Consider the following 25,680-nt stretch of genomic DNA (forward strand, 5'->3'; position numbering starts at 1 on the left):
GTGGATGTGGGAAATGTTCGGTAGTGGAAGCAAATGTTACTGGGTTAAGTAGGAGCTTGGGATTCATTAAAATAAAACAGTTAGTCATGATCTTTCAGAATGGTGGATCATACTTGTGGGGCTTAATGGCCTAATTCCAGTTCTATTTCAGGAGATTATGAAGAAGGTTATTGTGGAAAATCTTAACATGGATTGAGGGTTGGAGAAAGGATCAAAAAGATAGAGCAGGGATAAGTGGGTCATTTTTGGCTTGCCACGCGATAATGAGTAGACTGCTGCATGGATCCTCCCCAGCCACCTCAGGAACTGCAAAGCCTGCACCCACACCTGCCCCCCCCCCCCCCCCCCCCCCACCTCCATCCAAGGCCCAAAAGGAGCCTTCCACATCCATCAAAGTTTTACCTGCACATCCACCAATATCATTTATTGTATCTGTTGCTCCCGATGCGGTCTCCTCTACATTGGGGAGACTGGACGCCTCCTAGCAGAGTGTTTTAGGGAACATCTCTTGGACACCTGCACAATCAACCCCACTGTCTTGTGGCCAACATTTCAACTCCCCCACCCACTCTGCTGAGGACATGGAGGTCCTGGGCCTCCTTCACCGCCGCTCCCTCACCACCAGACGCCTGGAGGAAGAACACCTCATCTTCTACCTCGGAACACTTCAACCCCAGGGCATCAATGTAGACTTCAACAGTTTCCTCATTTCCCCTTCCCCACCTCACCCTAGTTCCAAACTTCCAGTTCAGGACTGTCCTCATGACCTGTCCTACCTGCCTATCTTCTTTTCCACCTATCCACTCCACCCTCCCCCCGCCCCCGACCTATCACCTTCATCCCCTCCCCCACTCACCTATTGTACTCTATGCTACATTCTCCCCACCCCCACCCTCCACTAGCTTATCTCTCCACGCTTCAGGCTCTCTGACTTTATTCCTGATGAAGGGCTTTTGCCCAAAACGTCGATTTTACTGCTCCTCAGATGCTGCCTGAACTGTTGTGCTCTTCCAGCACCACTAATCCAGATGCTGCATGGATCTCAGCAGCAGAGCCGACATCAATTTGTCAACAAAGAGAGAATAGAACATTTCCGTGACTATACTAAGCTAGGTTAGAAAGTAAACTGCGAGCAGGACAGAATGAGACTTCTAAGGGATGTAGACAGAATAAATGAGTGATCCAGAACACGGCAGTTTGAGTACAATGTGGGGAAATGTGAGAGAAAGGAAGATAGATTATTTTGAAATGGTGAGAGAATGGGATATGATGGTATGGAGCTTGGATGTCATTGTATATGAATGACAGGAATGTAACATGCAGCTACAGTAAGGAGGTTAGGGAAGCAAATGGCATGTTAGTCTTTATTACAAAGGAATGGGAATAAAGAAGTGACAAAGTCTTACTGCAATTGTACAGGACATTGGTGAAATTAGTAACTCAGTAGGGAAAAGCAGCAAGACTTGCAAATTGCACATACTGGTCTGACTAGTGTTGCCAACTTCAAAGTTGTTCTCCAGTGTAACCTATCGGTTCATTTCCAAGTGTTACCAGATTCTTATGGTTTTTCTCCCCTCCAGGAGTAAGGTACTGTGTATAGTCTGATTGCCCAATCAAGCAATGAACATAGGCAAAAATGAGGACTGCAGATGCTGGAAATCAGAGTCTAGATTAGAGTGGTGCTGGAAAAGCACAGCAGGTCAGGCAGCATCCGAGGAGCAGGGAAATCGATGTTTCGGGCAGGAGCCCTTCATCAAGGATGAACATACTTAACTTGGAAGAAGTGTAAGGAAGATTCATCAAAATGATTCCTGGGAGAAGGGGATTATCCTATAAGGAGTGTTTGAGTAAACAAGGACGGCATTCCCTACAGAATCAGAAGAGCTCTAATTGAAATGTATAAAATTCCCAAGGATCGTGATAACTCAAATCCTGTCAGAATATTTTCCTGATGAAGGGACCTAGAACTGTGATGTCCAATACACTAATTACCTGTCACATGTGGCGAAATGCCTAGAGATGTGGTAAATCAATGCTAACTGTTAACATTGTGTTATAGTTGCAATCATAGATGTAGTTATGGATATCCCATGCTGGACAGTTAATACTCATCTGTCCCTAAAGGAGCAAGGGTGAGGCGAACACATCAATATTAGACAGAATTTACAGATTGATCAGGCCACATCTGTGTTTATCAGTTGTTCAGTTGTTAGCTTCCTCGTTAATTGAATACATGTTCAATGAAACAAGAAAACTAATTGGAAGACAAGTTGGGGGGTGGGGGTGGTGGTCACAGTCAGATCAGAACCAGAAATGTTCCACACACTTCATCAAAGTACAGGTACAGCTAAGATCCAGACTGCTGCCCACTGCAACACCTTTGATATGGAGCAAGTGAGATGTGTTAAAGAGGAAGTTGTTCAGTAAGAGAATGGAGGAGCGTGGGGCTGAATAGAAACCAATTGGGTCTCTATTCAAGAGAAAGGTTATGCACCCTGAAACTGTCTTGGTGGGGGGATAGAGGTATTGGATATCTGTGATAAGGGGAGATGGATAAAACCAAGAAATTGGAAACTGCTAAAATGAGAGATGACATCAGAAGAGTCATGGATATAGGAGGGCAGAGACTGAATAAAAGGGCAAAAGTAGAGGCAAGATAGGAAGGAACCAGTTCAATCAATCTGAAACGAAAAGTCCCCAGAGGATTTTATGCATTTTGTACATGAGATAGAAGTGAGGTTCTTTATGATTGGCTGACTATGAAGAAGGAAGCAAATTAAAATGTTAATGCCGTTTCTCTTCCCTCAGATACTGGTTGACTTGTGGAGTATTTCCAGGATTTTCTGTTTTTATTTCAGATTTTCAACATCTGCAGAATTCTGTTTTTGGAATTAATCATCATTGCAACCTTCTCCATCCCTGTTCTCTCCCTGGAATGCACTCAGATCTGGAAAGGCATACTGTGAAGTGGTTTGACAGCAGGGAAGGAGAGTGGCCTATTTCATCTTGCAATGTTCCTGTAGTATTGTGGAATGGGATGTTAACTGAAGAATAGAGTTTTGTTTACCTGAAATTGGCAACTTGGTCAAACATTTGTGTTGAGTAAGTTGCATACAGCAACACAGGACTGCCAGTAAGGGTTCAAATACACAATTTTCCTAAGATTGTATAGCAACATCCAAATGCAAATAGCCTTCATCTCAATAGTTCTGTTGAAACAAGCAATTGAAATGATATTTTTTAAAAGTCATGAGCTGTGGGTATCATTAGCAAGGGCAGTATTTGTTGCTCGTCTCTAATTGCCCTCAAACTAAGTGGCTTTGTAGGTCTTTTGTGGGGAAGTTAGGAATGAATGACACTAGAGTGGGCCTGGAGTTACATGTAGGTCAGACCCAGTGAGGATAGCAGATACTTCCTCAAGGGATCTTGGTGAACCAGATGGGGTTTTACATGACTGATCGTTGTTTCATGCTTGATACCGTGATTAACTTTATATTCCAGATTTGTCAGTTGGATTCAAGGTTGCTTGAAGCTATTAAGCATTAACCTGGGTTTCTCGTATAGTTACATTATCACTGCACCACTGTCTCACCCCATAGCTACAAATAGGGTTAAAGGAACAATCTGCATTAGGCTGAGAAGAAGCTAAAGGTCTATAGAATGTTCAGATGCTGGGTTCAGAAATGTCTCGTAATACAATATAAAAGGCATGAGTAAAAGCACTGAAGGCAAAATGTAAAGATTTTTCAATTCTTTCCCTCCAAAGTTTCCTCATATATCAATTCTGATAAAATACAAAGTTAACTCTTGAGCAAATGTGAATTTCTTAAAAAATAAATTGAAGCATATTGTCAGAAGGGAACACTTCAATTAACAGATTGTCACCACCTGATGATAATATGTGGAGCAGACTTGCCTTGTGGAGTAGTTAGGTTATGAAACCTTTTTGAAGTTGTTCACCTGGCTGTTTCATTGAGTTTGGTGGTCTTGAGTGCAGAGGATTTCAATTTAATAACCTAGTTCCAAAAGCTTGTGCTGTTGATTTATTGACATCGCAGGCATTTTGTGCCATGAGCCAACATTGGGACCACATTGACATTTGGCAAATATCAAAATCCTGTTGGTCAGGACCAATGTAGAATCAAACTAAAGGCTATTGAGGACTGTGATAAAGAGACATTTCTTCATTTGGATTGTTGTGAATCTTTGGAATTGTCTATCCCAGTGGATTGTGGACTTTTAGTCATTGAATAGATGAAAGACAGATTGATGGATCTTTGCTTATGAAGAAAATTCAGAAATATGGAGTTAAAAATCACACAACACCAGGTTATAGTCCAACAGGTTTAATTGGAACCACTAGCTTTCGGAGCGACGCTCCTTCATCCGGTGGTTGTGGAGGACGCAATTGTAAGACACAGAATTTATAGCAAAAGTTTACAGTGTGATGTAACTGAAATTATACATGGAAAAATACCTTGATTAATTATTGAGTCTTTCATCTGTTCGAATACCATGACAGTTTCACTTCTTTCATTTGTAAATCACAAAACTTTTTTAAAAAAGTTGCATTCTCAGGTTAACTGTAACAATTGGTGTTAGCTAGACAATATGTTGAAGGTGTTGACCCCCTGTGTTCTCTGTCTGTGCCATGATGTTTAGATTGATTCTAATCTAGAAAGTGAGATAACGGAGTTTTGCATGAATTCATGCAGTTTTTGAGCTAAGTACAATGTAACTCTGAAAGTACAAATTCACCCCACAAAGTATATGTATATGTGTGTGTGTGTGTGTGTGTGTGTGTGTCTGTGTGTGTGTGTGTGTGTATGTGTGTGTGTGTGTGTGTGTGTATGTGTGTGTGTGTGTGTGTGTGTGTCTGTCTGTCTGTCTGTCTGTCTGCGATGGGGGTTTGTGAGACTCAGCAGACAATCTCGGTATTTCTCAATGTATAATTTCAGTTACATCACACTGTAAACTTTTGCTATAAATTCTGTGTCTTACAATTGCATCCTCCACAACCACCTGATGAAGGAGCGGCGCTCCGAAAGCTAGTGCTTCCAGTTAAACCTGTTGGACTATAACCTTTGTACACCCCAGTCCAACACCGGCATCTCCAAATCAGAAATATGGAGATAGTACTGGAAAGTAGAGTTAAGGTAGATGATCAGCTATGACCTCATAAATGGTGAAGCAGATTCAAAGGGTCAATTAGTGTACTGTGTTCCAATTTCTTATGTTCCTAAGAGGCTTAGTGTGTCGAACTCCTGTGCTGAGGTCCCAAATGGGATTCTGTGCTGAAGCTTTGGCTGCAACTTTGTGAGTCTGCACAGAGCACTGTGCTGAAGCTTTGTGCTGGAGCTCTGTGGTGAGGCTCTGCGCTGGAGCTCATTTGGGGCTCCATGATGGAGCTCTGTGCTGGAGCATTGTGCTGAGGTTCATTTGGAGCTCTGTGCTGAGGCCGTGTAACGAAGTTCATTGGGAACTCTGCTGGGGCTCTCTGCTGACTGTATGGACTGTATTAATGTTCATGGTTGCTCCATTTGTAACTGATATTTTGAAAGCTGATCTTTTGTAGACAATTGGAACAATGACTAGGTCCTTGGGCCAGTTTCACTACCAACAAGTGGAAAACAACATAATTGCTTGTTAAAACATTGTCTGACTGTAAACTGTTCCTCACTTGCCTAGTATTGTTCCCTTTCAAGCATCTTCTGTTTTAACTATGAAGATGGACATCAATCTTCCTAAGGATAGTGATAGTTCATTCAGAGAAATTCCTGAGGTCAGCTCTGAGGTAAAAGCTGAGCCCCAGTCCTATACAAACCAAACCTTAGGGTTCACCTCAAACAGCAGCAGCTAAAGGAGCTTAGCTATTTTCTCAGTAGACTTGCTCTACCTTTTTACTCTCATTTGTGTCCAGGTGTAGGTAATAGGTTGGATAAAGGCCTCGGTCCATGCCTTTCTTGTCTCTTGTGACTCTGCATTTGATTGTCACGCCTTGCGCTGCAGGTGTCAAGACAAACTTCTCCAGGTCATTAATCTCCACGATGGGTGACTCTGCCCGAGATATGACACTGTCCTAGGAACAAACAGAAAATGGGGAATTATCTGCTGCATGCTGGATCTTGATTCAACCCTCTCTATCCTGCTGTGGGAGACACATCCTTCTTCCATTTTCAGTTGAGCTATCACTGGATGCTCCAGTACACGTTACCCTCGATCCATGTGGGAGTATCAACATCACAATTCATGAACAACACTAATGACGTTTTTTTTGTGTAATCTCTTAATATTATTGGCTAGTCAGGATTGATGGTGGGAATGTTAACTTATAGCTGGATTTTGCAGTAACCAATCTCATTTGAAGCAGCAGCCATTATAAATGACAAGTCTCATTAACAAGCCATGGCTGACTTTGCGACCAGGGGGATGATACGAAACAATGTACAGTCAAACAGTCTGGAGGCTTTTTGCCTGGTGCTAGGTAGGAGTGGAGTAAGGGCTTCTAGAATAATCGGTGGTTTAGGAATGAGTCTATCCAGTTAGAGAAGCCTACAGGTTCCTCATTGTGCACAGAGGAACACTGTGAGACATGCTTAAACCCAGGAGGACAAGGTTTAAATGTACCCTTTGGGGTTTTGACCAGATGCTTGCTGCTGGGGTGGCCACACTGCTGACTGGCCAGTTAGGATGTCTTTGGGATTCTAAGATTCTGGTTCACATTAATCTACAAGATGATTCAGGATACCCACATTTCTAAAAGAAAACAGGAATCTTGAAAACACAGTGGTTTGGGAACTCTAACTTTGTATCCTTCTTTCCCAGTTCTGACTGGGTGTGAGGATCTAAAATTTCTCAGCAAGATGATTGCAATTGACACATTGGTATAACCCACCAGTCTACCTCCGTTTTCTTAGGGATGAGGTGTGTTGGGTTCCCAAGTTGATGGATGATGTTGGAGGTATGCATTTAACAGACAATGCAACCAGCGTATGGCTAGGGCCAAAACCCTCATGGTCATCTCAATACCTGTCCTATCTCAATGCCTATCTCCTTATTGATGACTTGTGAGACTTGCAGAGACCAATCATTTCTATCACTACTGATGGATAAAGCCTTAAGAGGAAGTCATGTGTCAAAAAACATTCTTATTACATTCATTGTCATCAAAACTTGTACAAAGCAAGATTGTTAATGGCCTCTTCTGTGGTCATTCCCAGTCTTAGACTGTCACACTTACTCCATTACTCTGGAATTAATGAGAGGCAGTGATAATGTCTGCAAACTGGTGATCCATAGGCTCTATGGACACAGGTTCAAATCCTGTTCCTACAGGTGGTAGAATTTAAACACAATTAATAAACCTCGAATTAAAAGCTGGTCTCAGTAATGGTGACCATGAAGCTACCATTGTTTGTTGTAGAAACCCATCTGTTTCACCAATGGAAGGAAACGTGTCACGTTTAGCTGGCCCAGATCTGAGTCCAGACCCATTTGACTGCCCTCTGAAATGGTTTAGCAAGGTCAAGGGTAATTAGGGATGGGCAACAGGTAATGCCCACATGCCAGCCAATAATTTTAAAAACTGCACCTTCTATCCATTGGTCGGTCTCAGTTTCCCCAACTATTAATGAACCTGTCGTTTTCCAGTTGGTAGGAGGTTAACTGAACAAGGGATGGTTCAACAGGATCATGAAATATTTCACCAAGGAGTAAACTTACATTGTTCGACCTTTTCTTTGAAGCTTTGCCCTTTTTGTTGCTGTTCCTTTGTGTGCTCGACTCATCCTCATCATTGGATCCTATGAAATTGAGAGAGACATGGTCACAGGCTGACAATCTATCACAAACCAATGCTGTGGTGGGTATCAGGGACTCAGTACCTTATACCAAAGTGAAATACTGCGGTTGCTGGAAGTCTGAAGTAAAAAGACAATTCCATTTTTGCTAAGCTTTCCTTATCCCTTAGGCAAGGAGTTCTCAATATAGCAATGTAGGCCTTCTACTGAAAAGAATCATGATTTTAAAAGCTAAAGTAATGCAAATAAAAATTCATTCATAGCGTGCAAAGTAATGAAAGTGCCTAAGGCTACAACCATCAGTCCCAAAAACTGCTCAGTATACCTCAGATAATCCAGGAAGGGTAAGGCATCTCAAGAAGTTTGATTCACAGGTAAAGATCATCATTTTATGCTGTGACTATGTAGCAATAATACGAGTGGTGTTAGACACTAACATGATCTCCCTTGTCATCACGTCAAAAAGATCTTGTTTTTCACTAACTCCAGGTTATTATTCCAGTGAGATAACTCATTGCTTTGGATACATAGTGACCACTTGAATTGATATTCAATATTTTGCCTGTGGTTCTGATTGTCAGTAACCGGCGTAGACCTCTTTGAAAGCTAAAATCAGTGAACCTACTGGAAGTGCAGCAGCAGAAAAGGAGGAAAGCCAACAGCTTCAAGTTGATAAAGATTGTGGTGCTGGAGAGAGCACGCCAGGTCAGGCGGCATCCCAAGTGCAGGAGGGTCAAGGTTTCAGGCAGAATCTTTCAAGTTCTCTTCCAACTCATACGCCAAGTCACTCCTACGTTGGATGAACAGCTAAAGTTGCAACACTGTTCCTTTGGACAATATCTCGTCAGCAGCTTTGTGGGTGAACTTGTAGAATGTGGATTGCGGTGACACAAGAAGGAAACCCATTTAGAATCTTCTCAAGTGAAATTCGGGATGGGCAATAAATGCTGACCTATCCAGTAATGCATACCAGGGAATGCATCAAAAAGAAAATATTCTGAAGGATATTGGGCATTGCATTATCAGATGCACTGTATCAGAATAAGTGTGATGGCATTCTTATCATTCTTCAGTCTTGATATGGAAATGTTCCCATTGTTGTAGCCATTAATGAGATGGTGATACCTACTCCTGGGATATCCCATAACTAAATTCATACACTGCTGGAATTCAAGCAATGATTCAACTTAGGTCCACCATTCAGCTCAGGGTCTCTGCACTAAGTGTAAAAGGAGAGCCAATGTAGTGCCAGACCACCACCTGGTTTCCCCCTCACTAGAGAGAGAGATGACTGGTGCTAGTTTAACCTGAGGGTCACCATGCCTCAGGCAAGGAGAATGGTGGAGAAGGCAGGACTTTCATGGTGATCTCAGCACTAATTGGAGACAGAATAACATTGCAGGGACCAGGACAAAACAAAATGTCAGGGGCATGAAACGGTGATTCACATCCTGTGCAATCTCAGAGAGCCTGCAGCTTCTCACATGCTGACCTGGCAATGGAATGGACAGCAACTGTGAAATGTGTGGTGATAGTATTTCCAAGGATGGGGCACATTTATCTGACCTTTGGTGAAAGACAGCAGGAACTTTGCAGAAACGATGCAAAGCAACATTTTCTCAGGATTTGTTGTTGGATCTTATCTTGGGAGATGTGAGAATCTTGGAGAAGATCCTACTGACAATGGTTTTCACTCTCTTACACATGATTGCCAATGAGATGTCATTTTATGTCAGCTCCAATCTGTTAACCATTTTTCCCATGTGAGTGCAGCTCCCTGACCACTGATCAATTACTTCTCAGCTTAAGACATCAAAAGTATATTGAATTATGCCCTCACCGGACCACCCAAAATCTGATGATCATCCAACGCTGGGTGCAGGAACCTTGGACTTAGCAAAAGTAGCAGCATCAGCACTGAGAGCAATTAACTCTGTTTGAACATCATTCAAATCTGGGGACTGTTGTGTATCGAGAATGCCATTGTGCACTTTATCCACTTGAGGCTACCATGTGTACATGTACCAGCAGAAGGAGTCTGCTAGGAAAAGGTCATAAAAGATCCACGATTAACAGCTTGTGCTTTTTTGATTCTAAATAGAGTCATAGAGTCGTAGAGACGTACAGCATGGAAACAGACACTTCGGTCCAACCCGTCCGTGCTGACCAAATATCCCAACCCAATCTAGTCCCACCTGCCAGCACCCAGCCCATATCCCTCCAAATCCTTCCTAATCATATACCCATCCAAATGCCTCTTAAATATTGCAATTGTACCAGCCTCCACCACATCCTCTGGCAGCTCATTCCATACATGTACCACCCTCTGTGTGAAAAGGTTGTCCCTTAGGTCTCTTTTATATCTTTCCCCTCTCACCCTAAACCTGTGCCCTCTAGTTCTGGACTCCCTGACCCCAGGGAAAAGACTTTGCCTATTCATCCTATCCATGCCCCTCATAATTTTGTAAACTTCTATAAGGTCACCCCCCACCCTCCGACGGCCAGGGAAAACAGCTCCAGCCTGTTCAGCCTCTCCCTGTAGCTCAAATCCTCCAACCCTGGCAACATCCTTGTAAATCTTTTCTGAACCCTTTCAAGTTTCACAACATCTTTCCAATAGGAAGGAGACCAGAATTGCACGCAATATTTGGCTAAATACGTTGTTGTGTCTATTCAAAGAAAACCTTACAGTTATGGATATAAACTATCAGCATAGTGCCAGCTAATCAAATCAATGACACCAAACAGATATTCTCACACTCACCACTATCTTAAGGTATGAGAGAATATCAATGACATTTGTTTCTTCATTAAGTTTCTTGGAAAGATTTAAGCGTTTGTGATTTTCTTTTTCTCTATAAGCAATACTGAAAGCTGTGGCTGAAAGGTTCAATTCCACATTACAGGATCGCTTAAAGGTTAAAAAGGAAGCAAGGGAGAAGGTGATTTATATCAGAAAAAAAGGAATTACATCAAAGTTTGTTCATATAAAAGCTTCGAGATTTCAGGAGGTGGAGGTGATGTTGTGAGCGAGGTGATTCACAGCTGTAATGTCCTGATGGCTTGGAGGAGGTTGGCAGTGATAAACCCTTGGAGACAGTGAGGTCTGCAGATACTGGGGATCAGAGCTGATAGAGTGTTGCTGGAAAAGCACAGCAGGTCAGGCAGCATCCGAGGAGCAGGAGAATTGATGTTTTGGGCTGGAGCCCTTCATCAGGAATGAACGGTAATCCCTTGGAAAGGGTTCCCATTTCTCCTCATGCTGGAGCACGATGAAAGGGGAAAACAGAATGGGTGAAATGGCTGATCAATTCGATAATACTGAAGCTACACCATTAGGCAAATGAATAATGCATCGTGGGAATCATACATATCACCATAGTCCAAATGAGTAAGCTGTTTGTTCAGGTTCTGCTAAAGAAAATGATCACATCTTCGGGATAGCCTTATTCATTGCGGGGGATGAATGGGCTAAGAGTGGTGTGGAAGGCTGAGGGATTCTCAGTGAAGTAATAAACTACAGTGACTGAAACAGTCGTAACCTTTCTTTTTGCTCTTGCTGTCCTTTTTGGCTGAACCAGCCTGGAACATGTCAGCCGTGTTCTTCATCTTTGTCTTCTTCGCTTTGGTGGGTTTTAGATTGGGCTCTGAATCTTCATTCTCATCCCGTACTGAATGGCCTCCTGGGTGATGGAGACAGGAAGTATGGAAGGAAAGAACAGAAAGGTTTACAGAGTAATTCAAAAGGCAGAGGGAATCAGGTGATTTAGAATCAGAGCAAAATTCAACTACTTTAGAGACAATATTGGCTTTGAGCAATAGTCATAAAAGGATGCAATTCAACTACCAGTTACCTACTCTTCCTGGTATTCATTCCCATTGAAGTCTATCACCCACTTAGATAATCATCCAAAGTTCTAACAACTCTTGTTGAGATCAAAAGATTGACATTGATTCTGCTTTACCGATCACTGATATACATTGGTATCCCTGATTGACTCCAATAGTTACAGAAGATAACGTCATGGGATGTGGGGATAACATGGGAATGTCAATGGTTGATAATCAGCAATGAACTTAGAGTCATAGAGTCATAGAGATGTACAGCTTGGAAACAAACTGTTTGGTCCAACTCATCCATGCCGACCAGATATCCTAACCTGATCTAGTCCCATTTGCCAGCACTTGGCCCATATCCCTGTAAACCCTTCCTATTCATATACCCATCCCGATACGTTTTAAATGTTGTAATTGTACCAGCCTCCACCACTTCCTCTGGCAGCTCATTCCATACACGCACCACCCTCTGTGTGAAAAGGTTGCCCCTTAGGTCCCTTTTATATACCTCTCACCCTAAACCTATGCCCTCTAGTTCTGGACTCCCCCACCTCAGGGAATGAGGGAACTGAATGCCTACTCCAGGACCGATGTTTCCTAAGCTGGTGGATCAGTGAATTTGAACACACCCCCAGTTTCCTTTATCCCTAAGATAATCTCAGACCAAATTTAACGCAAAACTAGAATGAAAAATTCTTCTAGTCCAAGACTCTCCTAACTTGAAGTAATCTCATTCCCATGGCAGAAAACTACTGTTTTCTGACTTTGTGCTTCCAAAATAGAGGCATGAATGTAAACCAGAAAGTTACACTTTATAAAGCCTTAGGAATGTATCAATAATGGACAGAAAATGGCCATTTGATCCTTCAAGTCTGCTCTCCCATTCAATACAGTTATGGCTGATCTGTCCATCTTTCAAATTTCACATTCCCACATATCCCTGATAAAGAACAAAGAACAATACAGCGCAGGAACAGGCTCTTCAATCCTCCAAGGCTGCATGACACATTTTGTTCTTCCATACTAAAACTGTCTTCACTTACTGGATCCGTGTCCCTCTATTCCCTTCATGGATTCATTCAGGTGCATCTTGAATGCAAGAATAAACTTTGATTTCCCTGTTTAACAAGAATCTATCTACCTCTGCCTTAAAAATATTCAATGACCCCCATCCCCGCCACCTTCGGAGACTTTTTACTTCTGCTAAAGTGAACAACTTCCCATTTTCCTACGTCATACTCCATCTGCTAGATGTTTTCCCATCAGCTCAGACTATCTATGTCTGTCTGCCACGACCTTGTGCCCACTTCACAGTACTGTATATAGTCCTACTCACTTGTGTGTCACCTTAATGCCAAATCTAGCCACTATGTCTTTGCTCTCCTCATTGGTGTACATTGCAAAAGGTTGAAGCCCGGTACACATCACTATGGAAGCCCACTCTTCTTATCCTGCAAATCAGCAAAAGACCCATTTATACACACTCTTATTTGCAAATACAGTACCTGCTAAGCCATGCCTACATTATGCAGTAACCTTTTATGCTGCACCCTGTCATAGAGTCATACAGCATGGAAACAGACCCTTCAGTCCAATCACTCCACACCGACCATATTCCTAAATTAATCTAATCCCAACTGCCTGTGCTTGGCCCATAGCCCTCCAAACCTTTACTATTCATGTACTTATCCAAATGTCTTTTAAACATTGTAACCGTACCTGCATCCACCACTTCCTCTGGCAGTTCATTCCACACACTGACTACTGTCAGGGTAAAAAGCATTGCCCCTGACACCGTCTTTAAATCCTTCTCCTCTCATCTTAAAAACATGCCCCCTAGTTCTGAACTCCCCCACCCAAGGGAAAAGACACCTGCCATGTACCTTATCTTCTGAAAGTTCAGGTACAATACGGGGTACAATTTTTGGGAAGGTCAAAAGTAAAGCATCACGTCCAGCGCTGGTGACCACTTTCAGAAGGATGTGAGTGCCCCTGAGACGCTGCAGAGGAGATTTACCAGAATAGTTCCAGAGATGAGGGAGATTACCAACAAAGTCAATCTGAAATGTTGTACTGAGAGCAAGGATGCTTATGAGGAGATCTGATGGAAATACAGGATTCTGAGAGATTGGGATAGACTAAATAAAAAAGATCTGCTTCTTTAAGTTGATGATACGAGGAGTAGGAAACATAGGTTTAAAGTTTTGGTCGAGAGATATCAGGGGAATGTAAGGATGAAATTTTCAGCATTATGTAAGTTGAAAGAACTTTGATTGTCTATGGGGTGGTAGGGGTTGAGATAAGCAATGATTTTGAAAGGAAATTTAATAGATTCTGTCAAGTATCTCCATGCTGTGTTCTCTTGTTGAGCCAATTTCCCTTTATTTATTTTATCATAATTTTCACCAACACCTTCAGTGGAACGGTAGGTAGATCTGCTATGGAACCTCAGAAAGTAGAATAAAATTGCTTCGAGATTAAACAAAAGAAGAATTGAAGAGAAAGTAAATCTGACCTTTTTTACTGCCTTTGGCTTTTTTCTCAGCCCCAGCCTGAAACACTAGCGTCGGATCCTTTTTTGGAGTTTTTCCAGTCTTCCCTTTGGCCTTAGATTCACATTTATCTTGCTCTGAGTGTCAGCCAGTGGATGATAGAATAGGCAGAGAGCAAAGAAGGAAAGCCAGTGATGACAGAGAAACAAGAAATAGACAAAGAGCCAACAGGGACCTCTGAGAGAGCGTCCTCACAGGAGGGATTTAGCAACATCTCAAAACCTTGCAATTGAATTACCAATTTAATCAAGTTTTCATAATTGTTCCAATGCACACCAATCACATTGAATGAAGAGAGAAAGAGAGACATGCATGGGCATATAACATTATTCTTCTTCAAAAAAGCACTTGGATTTGTAGAACACCTTTCACATTCTTGGGATGTTTCAAAGCATTTTGTAACCAATTAAATACTAACGGAGCTACTGAATGCTAAATGAAACAAAACAAGATCCTGCAAACAGCAACAAGAGAATAACTAATGCCTTGAGTTTGTTGTGTTGACTAAAATATTAAATTGGCCAGGACTGTCACTAGAGATAAGCTCCTAATCTTCTTCAAAATAGTGTCAATGGACCTTTGACACTCTACTAAAAGGACACATAGGAATTCCGTGTAACACCTCATTTGAAATGTGGCACCTCCAACAAAGCAGCTCTGGAGTGCCGGCCTATAGTTTGAGCTCAAATCTCTCTCTTTCTCTCTTGAGAAAGTATTCCTCGTTCAATCCTTTCAGACGGAATGGTTCAGATTTAAAATTATATCAAATCAACAAATGTACAGGAATGAGAATACAGACTTAGTTATCAAAGAAATTACGAGATCTGAAGATGTATCCCAAGGTCAGTTCTTCAGTGCGGGAAGGGCAAAAGACTAAAAATCCACCACACAACTGGCATATAACTCCTGTTAAAGGCCTGACTGACATGTTAGTGATTTAAGGTTTGCCATAGGCCAGCTAACTGGGGAGGTTTTAGTGCAGACAGTCCAAGCCCCTGTCATAATCAATCAGGTAATATCTACACTGCATTTTGTGATGTGTGTGTGCGTGTGTCTGTGTGTCTCTTTCTGTGTGTTGATCCATTATAGCTTGTGGACACTTCTAAATAAATAGATTTAATCCTCTAATAAATAGCAAAGATGTTAAGATCTCATGCGTTTCAATACTGCTGTTCTCAGTCACTAACAATTCACAGCAATGATTAAACCATTGACATAGTTCCACAGTTCTGGTAGGTATATTGCAGTGAATTTTATTTTCGATTTGCATCTTTTCATTATTATATCTGAGATGGGTTTACACAACTATCTACAGCAGCCTCTTTTGAAGGTGGCTGTCAACATGAATAAATCAGTCAAAATTGCCTGAGTCAAGATCAGCTGACCTAATGAGCAAGAATACAGACTTAGTGATCAGGAAAATTGTGAGATCTGAAAATGAATCCAACAATCAGTGTGGGAATGAGGACACAACAGATACCTGCAACAAAATTGTCATGATACAGCTTCTAGGGACAGGCACACCTCGCCTAGTTACATTCCATATGAGCTTCTGCAAACAGGGTCCACAAATATATCGACAAACATGCACCAATGCACTATCAGGTTTTATTCTACGTACATAACACCTATCTCTACACATTGTCAGTCTCTATGCTACACAAACCATATGGACTCACACGTTTGCCTATGCAATCCCAATCAGTCAGACAGAATGGTGTATGTACACATTCACACACACACAGAATAGGCACACACACAAACAGACACAGACACAAGCACAGAGACACGCACATGCACACACACATGCATGCACACACGCACGCGCATACACATGCACACATGCACACACACGCACGCACACACACACTCACGCACACACATGCACACGCACACACACATGCATGCACACACACACGCACACACACATGCACTCAAACACACACACATGCACACATACACAAACACGCACACATACACATGCGCCGCGCGCACGCACACACACACACAGAGACACAGACGCACACATGCACACATACACACACATATACACATCTTCATGTGAGTCCAATTGTCCACCTGACCTGTCTGTTTTGGCTTTTTCTCCTTTAGGACCTTCTTTTTAGTTTGTTTTGAAGAAGCTGGCTCTAAAACCTCTTCTTTGTTCTCATTATCATCCTCTTCAGACTCTTCTGTGATGAGGTTTTCATGGATAAAAAGACACAAACAACTTCTTAGCACAAACAAAAGCAGCACCAATGGATGCTGGGCCGTGTAATTGTTATATTGAGCAGCTGAATTCTATTCTCCTGTCTCAAAAACAGCTCACATTATTCTGAATCATCCAAGATCCCGAAGGGTCCTGCAAGGATAGATGGGTGAAGGGTATTTCCTCTCATGTGAGAATCTGAATTAACGTTTACATTTTTAGATGGTTGAAAGATTTAAAGAGAGATTTAAGCAGAGAAGAGGAAAATTTTATTCCTTTCTCAGGATCATCAATCTTTGGAACTGTCTCCCTGAAAAGGTGCGCAAAGGAATCAATGAAAAGGAGGGAGAGTCTTCGAATAGTTTTTAGGGAATAATTCTAACTATACTCTCTTCAGAGTTTCTTGATAATTAAGAGCATGAAAAGATATGATGGGTCAGTGGGAATGTAGATTTGAAGTTAAACTCAAATGTGCCAAGATCTTAGAGTCTTAGAGTCATACAACATGGAAACAGACCCATCTGTCCAACATGTCCATGCTGACCCAAGTTTTTAAAATTAAACTAGTCCTACTTGTCTGCATTCGGCCCATATCCCTCTAAGTCTTTCCTACTCATGTACACATTCAAATGTCTTTCAAATATTGTAACTGTACCAGGATCTACCACTTCCTCTGGCAGTTCATTCCACATATGAACCACCCTCAGGTCCCTTTTAAATCTTTCTCCTCTCATCTTAAAATTATGTCCTCTACTTTTGAACTCCCCTACCCTGGGGAAAAAACCTTTGCTATTCACCTTGTCCATGCCCCTCACAATATTCTAAACCTTGATAAGGTCACCCCTCAACCTTCGACGTTGGAAAAAGTTCCAGCCTATCCAGCCTCACCTTATAACTCAAACCCTTCAGTCCCAGCAACATCCTGCAGAATCAAGGGGCTGAATGGACTCTTCTGCTCCTGTTTGCTTGGATAGTGGTATTCTGATGTAATGAACAATGGTTCTATGAACAGTTTCTGCAGACAGGTATGGATCAATGCTTTAGAATATTTATTCTTAGATATGAAAGTTTCTGGGTTTTCATGCTGATGATTTACACTGATTTGCACTTCCATAAGTGTAACTCATATTCTCAATCACTGGGACTTGTATCCTTTCCTTCTCAACATAAAAACAGCATGATCCAGGATAAATAATTGGGTACAGTTACAAAGTTCAAAAGACATTTAAATAAGCACATGAATAAGAAGTGTTTTGGGGGGGATATGGGCCAAATGCAGGTACGTGGGACTACTTTAGTTTGGATTATGGCCAGTGTGGACTGAAGGGGCAGTTTCCATGCTGTATGACCCTGTGACTCAATAACTTTAACTCTACGGACCTCTACAAATAGTGGGAAGGGTCTAGATGTGGAAGTCCCACTGCTCTTTCCAACAGCACCAATTTTAACCGGCATGGAAAAGGGTGAGCAATGGTCTTGTAAAAGGGAAACATGAACTCAGCTGGGCCATTTCAATTTGGAGTTGAGTTTGAACAAATACCATCTCTGGATGTTCCAAGGGCCTTAAGCCACATTGTGGGAGGCATGAATTGGTGGAACAAATGCAAGCATTCTTGGAGGGTGAATAACATCTTTTTAAGTATCATGATTTGAAATGTTTTAAATCTCTTGCTTTTTAAACACGAAGAACAACAAGCTCAAGCTGTCAGTGCACATTAAAAAATACTTTATTTTGCTTGATGGACAGTCCACCTTGCATAGATTAGAAACTAAATGATCACCCAAAGACATACTGTTTGTTTACGTTACAATGGATGTCTTTGTTGATACTTCCCTTCAGCGATAAATATTTCATTATAAATGTTTAACCCAGTTTCAAACGCTACAATGATATGATGGAGGTTTAAGTTCACAGTTTGATTGACAGTTTATTTACAGGATTAAGGTTATTCAAGGTTAACTGTCATTGACGCGGGGTCTGAAAAACAGCTAGGTTTTTAATATAAGACATTACTTATTTTGAGAGTTTTAAAATTTTGTATGGGTTTCATGAAAAGGAGCTTTCTCACTATCAAATGTATGAGCGGGAGTTGTAACAAATGATTAAATATTTGCTGGTCTTTCTTTCGACATTGATCTTAAGATCAGCATATTGTGGGTATTAGGTGAGTCGCAATTGAAGTAGAATGGGTATAAGGGTGTGAGTTTAGATGGAAGTGAATTTTATAATGATGAAGGGCTATGCATGTCAGGGTATGTGAGGTGGTGTGGAGGTACCTTGGCAGTGGGCGTAGGCTGAGGGATTCTGACAAAGTGTGAGCATGAAAGTCTAAAAGTGTGTAAAACACTGGGAACCTGGGAAGGCTGTCTGACCAGCTTGCATTAGTATTCCCAATCCCTTTGGAGTCTTTGGGGTTTGTGGGTCCAACTCCATCCTGTCCTTGCCTCTCAGGAGTGAAAATTGGATCCAAACGGGCTCTTTAAACTGAGATGTCTGTCATGTTGGGAAACCTCCCACCTTGATGCAGAGAATTCAGTCCACAGTATTTGATACAACACATGGTCGTATATTCTTGAGGTAATTTAGGCAGCTTGAGTCAGACATTGACTATTCTCTGGGAAATGAGCCAAGGCCTGGTATCAACCTGGATTGGATTTGTTGCAACCAAAACTCATTATCCCCAACCAGTTTAGTTTGAACATTCTGTCAGTTGGAATAAAACTTACATCCATCATTATCTAATACACCTCATTTCTATTGGATTCAATCTATGCTTCACAAGATGACTGAATTGTTCCAGTGCAGAAGCAAGGCTATTTGGCCGATCATGTCTGCACCGACTTTATGAATGAGCAGTTTACCCGGTGCCATTCACTTGCCTTTTCCTCTGTAATGATTGGAACCAGGTGAATCTCATTGACTATGAGATCCTAGATTGGGGTTGTTAAACTAGGCCAATCAGTGAGAAATGGCTGACAGATTAAACAGAAGATTCCCCTCCAACTCTATTTTGATTTAGTCCCTACACTCCCCTTCACAGTTTTGATCACACAGCATTGCCCTGTGGTTTGAAGGGCAGTGCTTGTCACTAGCCACTCGGGTGTTTTTCCTATCTTCCTGGTGGTGGAAATTGAATAAAGATTTGTGCACTTTGTGTCTCTCACTGTGTCTCACACCTACACACACACACACACCATGGGTGCTGGGGAAAAAAATAAGCACTACCGCACTTAGGCGGTAGTGTGGGGGTTAAATATAAAGAAAAAAAAAGAAAAAAAAAGAAAGAAAAAAAAACAGAAGATTCCCCTCCAACTCTATTTTGATTTAATCCCTGCCCTCCCCTTCACTGTTTGATCACACAGCATTGCCCTTTGATGTGAAGGGCAGTACTTGTCACTGGCCACTTGGGTGTTTTCCTTTCTTCCTGGTGGTGGCAATTGAATAAAGGTTCGTGCACCTTGTGTCTCTCACTGTGTCTTACACTTGCTCGCACACACCATGGGTGCTGGGGAAAAAATAAGCACTACCGCAGTTAGGCGGTAGTGTGGGGAAAAAAAATATAAAAATAAACAGGAGATCCCTTAAAAACAACAAATAAACAGAAAATTCAGAGTCTCCTGACTTCAGGCATTGATTCTGAGCTTCCTGGCCACAGCCAGTGCACTGTGCAAATCAAAGGTGACTTGGTGACGGAATACTAGCCTCTGTGCAGTCATTTCAGCTTCATAACACTTTTTCTTTCTAAGGTAACAATTTATTTCCTTTTGGAATGCCTTGATTGAACCTACCTCTGCTACACTGTTAAACAAAGACCTTAACTACACTCTGCATGAAAGTCTTTCCACACTGCTTTAGCTTCTTCGGATGGTTACTTAAATCTGTGCCTCCTCATTCTCAATCCTTTCGTGAGAAGGACCAGGCTCTCCCTATTTACTATGTCCAGATTCTTCATGATATTGACCATCTCAATCTCCCTCCCAGCCTTCTCCTGCCTGAGGAAAACAGTCTTGACTTCTTCAACAATCACAGAAATTGCAGAAGGAACTCAGCTGGTCTGGCACTATCTGTGGGAAGGAAGAACAGAGTTAAAGTTTCAAGTCTGATATGACACTTCTACCAAATTGAAAGGGGTTGGAAAATGGTGATTTTTTATGCTTTTGACAGAGACAAAGGGAAGACATCGTGTAAAAGATAAAGGGGTTGCTATTGGTGCTGACTGAGAAGTAGAGCTGTAGAGTAAGTGGAGATTGAAGTGGGGCAGGGTGACAATGGGTCACCTCAGCTGAGAGCAAAGTGAACATGACACAAATTAGAAAAGTCTGTGGAGGTAAGGTGAGGGGAGAGGAGAGATGGAGGACAGATGTTGGGGCTCAGGCTCTGAATTGTGGAGGTCAGTATTGAGGCATCAACATTGTAAAATGCCTAAGCGGAAGACAAAGTGCTGACCTTTCGCTCCTGTGTGCTTCACTGGAACATTTCTGGAAGCCTAGGATGGAATGTCAATATGGGAGCTAGATGGTTTATTGAAATGGTGAGCAACTGGTAGGTCAGGATCATTCCTACAGATAGCGTGGAGGATTTCTCCAGTCTCTCATTCCCAAACATTTTAGTTTATCTTAAAAACTAAGATGTTTTACATTGTGAGTTAATCTAATGTCATCCCTCTGCATCTTTTCTAATGTCTCAGTCTCACACTGGAATGTTACATTCTCAATTGTCCTATTAATCCCCCCATAGTATCGTCTTTTATCTCGTTATTCTTTTACGCACTAATGTCCAAATCCTTCTTTCTCCATCTTCTTCAATGCATTTTCCTGAAGGTGATGTGAATTTTGCATTTTCACCGTGATCACATGCATAATACTGCACGTATTCACATTATGCATCATGGCTAGTTATACAAACAATATCCCAGCATATTAAACCCCTACTGAAGTCGAACAGGGTCAGTTGCAGATCGATGAGTCACATAGTGAAGTTAATTGATCACACCTCCAGATTTTGGCGGGAGAGTATCTAGAGAATGTTGGGATCACCTGGTCATTCAGGGATGAAGCTGGAAAATACTGCTTCACAAAGAGAAAGGATCATGGGAGTTTGGAACTCAAACCAAACAAAATTGAGTTCTTGTTCATTAGCTGAAATAACCATGTGACTTTTAATCTCCAAAATTGGAAGGTCAAGAAGTTTAGGATTAGCCATGGGAATGGCACCAATGGGAGGATGGTTCAATGTGGGAAGGTTTCTGTCCTCCATTTATAGGAGATAGTTACCTTCTTGATTAGCAGACAATTCCTTACAACTGATTTTCACAAGTGCAGAGTGTGGTGGCAATGCTAATGACTTCTTTAAAATTCTTTTGTGGGACGTAGGCGTTGCTGGCTGGCCAGCATTCATTACCCATCCCGAGACTATTTCTGGAAATATCAGTCTGCGGAGATTAAGGCACCTCATGCTGGATATATATGTGCTTTTTGGTTAACAAAGCAGGTGCTACACAGTCACATGGTCAGCCCTACACCTCTGGTATCAACGTCAGGATCACACCTAATGATACCCTCCAATGCTAAACTGCTGCTATTTACGGAACTATGGTTAAACACTGCACTGACGCGTGAAAGGTGCAGTTTTATGGTCAAAGTAGATGGGAATCTGAACTAATTATCAACTCCACTAGTTATCCACCAGATGCTGCTTTCAAACCAGCTGAATTAATGCTCATGTTGTTGTGATAATGAGAATGGTTGGGTCTTTGAAAATAATGCTAAGTTATTGTGTGAGCACGGGATGTTTGTATTTAATTCCACTATACTCTGTTAATGCAGTGTGATTATAATATCTAAATCAACACTCAAAACATTCCAGCCAGGGTGTACTTGCTGTGTTGTATTGTGGACCTTCAGTTTTCCTTCATATAAGAAGCACAGTTTTAAAGTCAAAAACTTAACTTTAACAGGCATGGATCGTGAGCCAGAAGCAAGTGAGGACTGTGGATGCTGGAGATCAGAGTCGAAGAGAGTGGTACTGGAAGAATACAGCAGGTCAGGCAGCATCCAAGGAGTAGGAGAGTCGACGTTTCAGGCATCAGGAATGTTCCTGATGAAGAGCTTATGCTCAAAAAGCCGATTCTCCAGCTCCTCGGATGCTGCCTGGCCGACTGTGGCTTTCCAGCGCCACACTTTCTGGCATGGATTGTGTGCCATCTGAAGGTGGGTGTTGGTGGGGTGGGGTGGGGGGGTGCATTGCACTTTACTATGGAGTGAACCTACTGTGAGTGGTATGCTGGGTACAGATGTTATTAACATCGGGCATGCGGAGGAGAGTTTCAGCTGAGGTGAGTCAAATGTCGAAGAAACAATGGGATCCAAATTCCTCCAGCCTCCATATGGCAGGAAATGGCTAAAATACCATGGGAATTGGGAATGATCCAGTTGTGCCATTTCTGGGAATTCTCGAGCTATTTTGCCTGTGGGACAGCTTTCTAGTGAGATATGGAACCCTATTTACACAGAAGATGATACTATTTAAGGAACAGCAGAAGACAATGTTTTCAATGCCCTGAGTATACTTATCTCTCTGCCAACATTAATGCAGATTATCTGGTCATTTCTCATATTGCTACTTTGTGACAATGTGTAAATTGACCACTGCATTTACATCACTCGACTCCACGTCACTGGTCACAAAAAACATTGAGATAGCCTGAGGTCATAAAAGGTATTAAATGAAAGCAGATTTTTAAAAATTCCTTGTTGGCCATCTTGGGGTATCAATAATACACATGCTGGGTTTAATTTCCTCAACAATTATGTATGGAGATGTGTCAGTGTCAGGTCTAGCCCTACGTGTGGATGATGTACCTTGCTGTTGTTTTTTGGATGCCTTTTCAACAGTGAAATAGGAAGCAGGATTCTCTTTCTTCTTCCTGGGGTCTTTGATGAACTTGGCGTAAGGGTCTTTCCCTGGTTCCAGATCTACCAGCTCAGCCTTCGGTTTCTTCTTCCTTATTTTCTTTTCAGTGACATCTTCTAGTGTCACCCGCCGGGATGGGAGAAAGCAAGCAATGCCATAGATGAGAGACATCCCAGAACCACACAAAGAGGAATCTGCTGAGCAAGATTGTGCCAAGGAGGTGGAGAGCTATGGAGGATCTGTGCCCGTGGGTTGAGGGGTCAGGAATGCTGGCAGCCAACAGACTAGCTTGATAAGCAATATATGCCAAGACTGAGGATGTAGCACAAAGCACAATGTCAGAGTCATTTGGGATAGATCAAACATATTGTTATATAAATAGAATAAACATGCTGTTTATCACTGCAAGCTCTAAGTAAAAAATAAGTGCATAAATCCCACATTACAGTCATTGACCTTTGGAGGAAGAAGTAGTGCTGAGAGGAAGTGACGTTCTCCCTAATTGAATAGATTACAAGACATTCAATTCAGGGTCTGGAGTATTTACTTTCCTCCATTGCATATCTCTCCAGATCTCAATGAAATACATGTTCACCTTTCAGTTCTGGGTCAGAGTTGAGAGGTTAACCTGTCCACTGTCTCCACAAGCATGGGTTCAACAGCCACCTGTATACACTGTATTTGTTCCTTAATTTCAGAATTCCAGCCTTCACAGTTTTTACTTTGGCCTCTTTTCTAGGCTTGCTCCCCAGTTTGATTCAGTCCCAGCACGAAACATGAGAAGCAGAGTGCTGTAAGGACATTTCTAACGTAATAAATACGGGATTGGGGTGGAGAGGATACAAATTCCTGCGGTTACAGAGGGAAAATACATCATCCATTAGAGTGCAAAGATTTTCTCCTGTCAGCATATCAAATCCATATGCTGCTCATTCACCTACATAACCAGTCATTGTGTATAGAATTTCAAATTTTACAGACCAAAAGGAGATTGTTCAGCCCATCGTGCCTAGACCAACTCATTCTATCAAAAATGCCTTGCTGTGTTTCCACTTCCCTATTATTTTTCCTAATGCTTCAAATATTCCCTTTGAAAGGTCACTCTTGAATCCACTTCCTTACAGGCAAAGAATTCAGATCAAATCAATTCACTGTCTTCCAAAAACAGGAAAAGAACACTTCTCCCTGGTTTCTCAATTCATCTTTGAGACTTGGGTGCATGGTCACTTTGAAAAGATAGACAAAGCTCGTTCAGAATTCTGAAAGCCCATCTCCCCCTGTATATTGCTCATCCTATAGTCTGTTTGAATGCTGGGAGCTCCCCCAGTTTTTCACATGCAACATTGAATATCAGTAGCCTGGTCAATCCTAGTTATGATGAGGGGTGTCTAGAGTGTGGTGCTGGAAAAGCACTGCAGTTCAGGCAGCATCCGAGGAAGAGGAGGAGAATTGACGTTTCAGGCATAAACCCTTCATCAGGAATGAGGCATGGGAACTGGGGTGGCTAAGAGATAACTGGAAAGGAGGTGGGGCTGGGGGCAAGGTAGCTGAGAATGTGTTCGGTAGATGAAGGTGGGGAAGAAGGTGATAGATAAGAGAGGAGGGTGGAGAGGATGAATGAGAAAGACGATGGACAGGTCAAGAGGGCAGTGGTGAATTGGAGGTTTGGGACTGGATAAGGTTGGGGGAGGGGAAATGAGGAAACTGGTGAAATCCACATTAATCCAGTGTGGTTACAGGGTCCCAAGGCAGAAGATGAGACGTTCTTCCTTCAGGTGTCAGGTGCTCAAGGTTTGGTAATAGAGGAGGCCCAGGACCTGCGTGTCCTTGGTAGAGGGGGAGTTAAAGTGTTTCAAACAGTAAAAAAAAAGTCCCTGGTTAGTCAGCTGCCAGAGATGGAGATGGAGAGGCCTAGGAAGGGGAGGGAGGTGCCAGAGATGGTCCAGGTGAATTAGAGGTGGGGATGAAAGGTGGTTGTGAAGTTGATGAACTGTTCAACCTCCTCGTGGGAGCATGAGGTAGTGCTGATACAGTTATCAATGTAATGGAGGAGAAGGTGGGGGATGGTGCCGGTGTAGCTGCAGAAGATGGACTGTTAAAAGAAAAAAAAGTCTGTGGTTCGCCAGTCGCTAGAGATGGAGATAGAGAGGTTCAGGAAGGGCAGAGAGGTATGATGAGGGGGGCTGTACAGAGGGAAAATCAGAATGAAGACCTTGCCTCTGTGTGTTGACATTTTCTGTGAATTTTGCAGTAGGTTGTACAAGTTACTGATGTTGAAGATGTCTTGTCGAGGTCTGACATGGCATTCAACATGAGTTCTGCTTCATTTATATGCAGGAGGTAAGATGAATGAAAAATTAATCTTTTTTA

General features: G+C 42.1%; 1 protein-coding gene across 1 annotated transcript in view; it reads right to left on the bottom strand.

Moving 5' to 3' along the window:
- LOC140467067 (uncharacterized) overlaps window positions 1-25,680 on the bottom strand; it is a 125,389-nt gene that overhangs the window by 30,439 nt on the left and 69,270 nt on the right. Inside the window, exons 4-9 of the mRNA XM_072563127.1 lie at window positions 23,259-23,426; window positions 16,273-16,380; window positions 14,152-14,265; window positions 11,342-11,482; window positions 7,723-7,802; window positions 5,897-6,079 (exon numbers count right to left, since the gene is read on the bottom strand). Coding sequence (XP_072419228.1) covers window positions 5,897-6,079; window positions 7,723-7,802; window positions 11,342-11,482; window positions 14,152-14,265; window positions 16,273-16,380; window positions 23,259-23,426 — 794 coding nt within the window. The remainder of the gene's footprint in view (window positions 1-5,896; window positions 6,080-7,722; window positions 7,803-11,341; window positions 11,483-14,151; window positions 14,266-16,272; window positions 16,381-23,258; window positions 23,427-25,680) is intronic.

Source organism: Chiloscyllium punctatum, chromosome 45 (genome assembly GCF_047496795.1).
Source record: "Chiloscyllium punctatum isolate Juve2018m chromosome 45, sChiPun1.3, whole genome shotgun sequence".
Taxonomy (NCBI): Eukaryota; Metazoa; Chordata; class Chondrichthyes; order Orectolobiformes; family Hemiscylliidae; genus Chiloscyllium; species Chiloscyllium punctatum.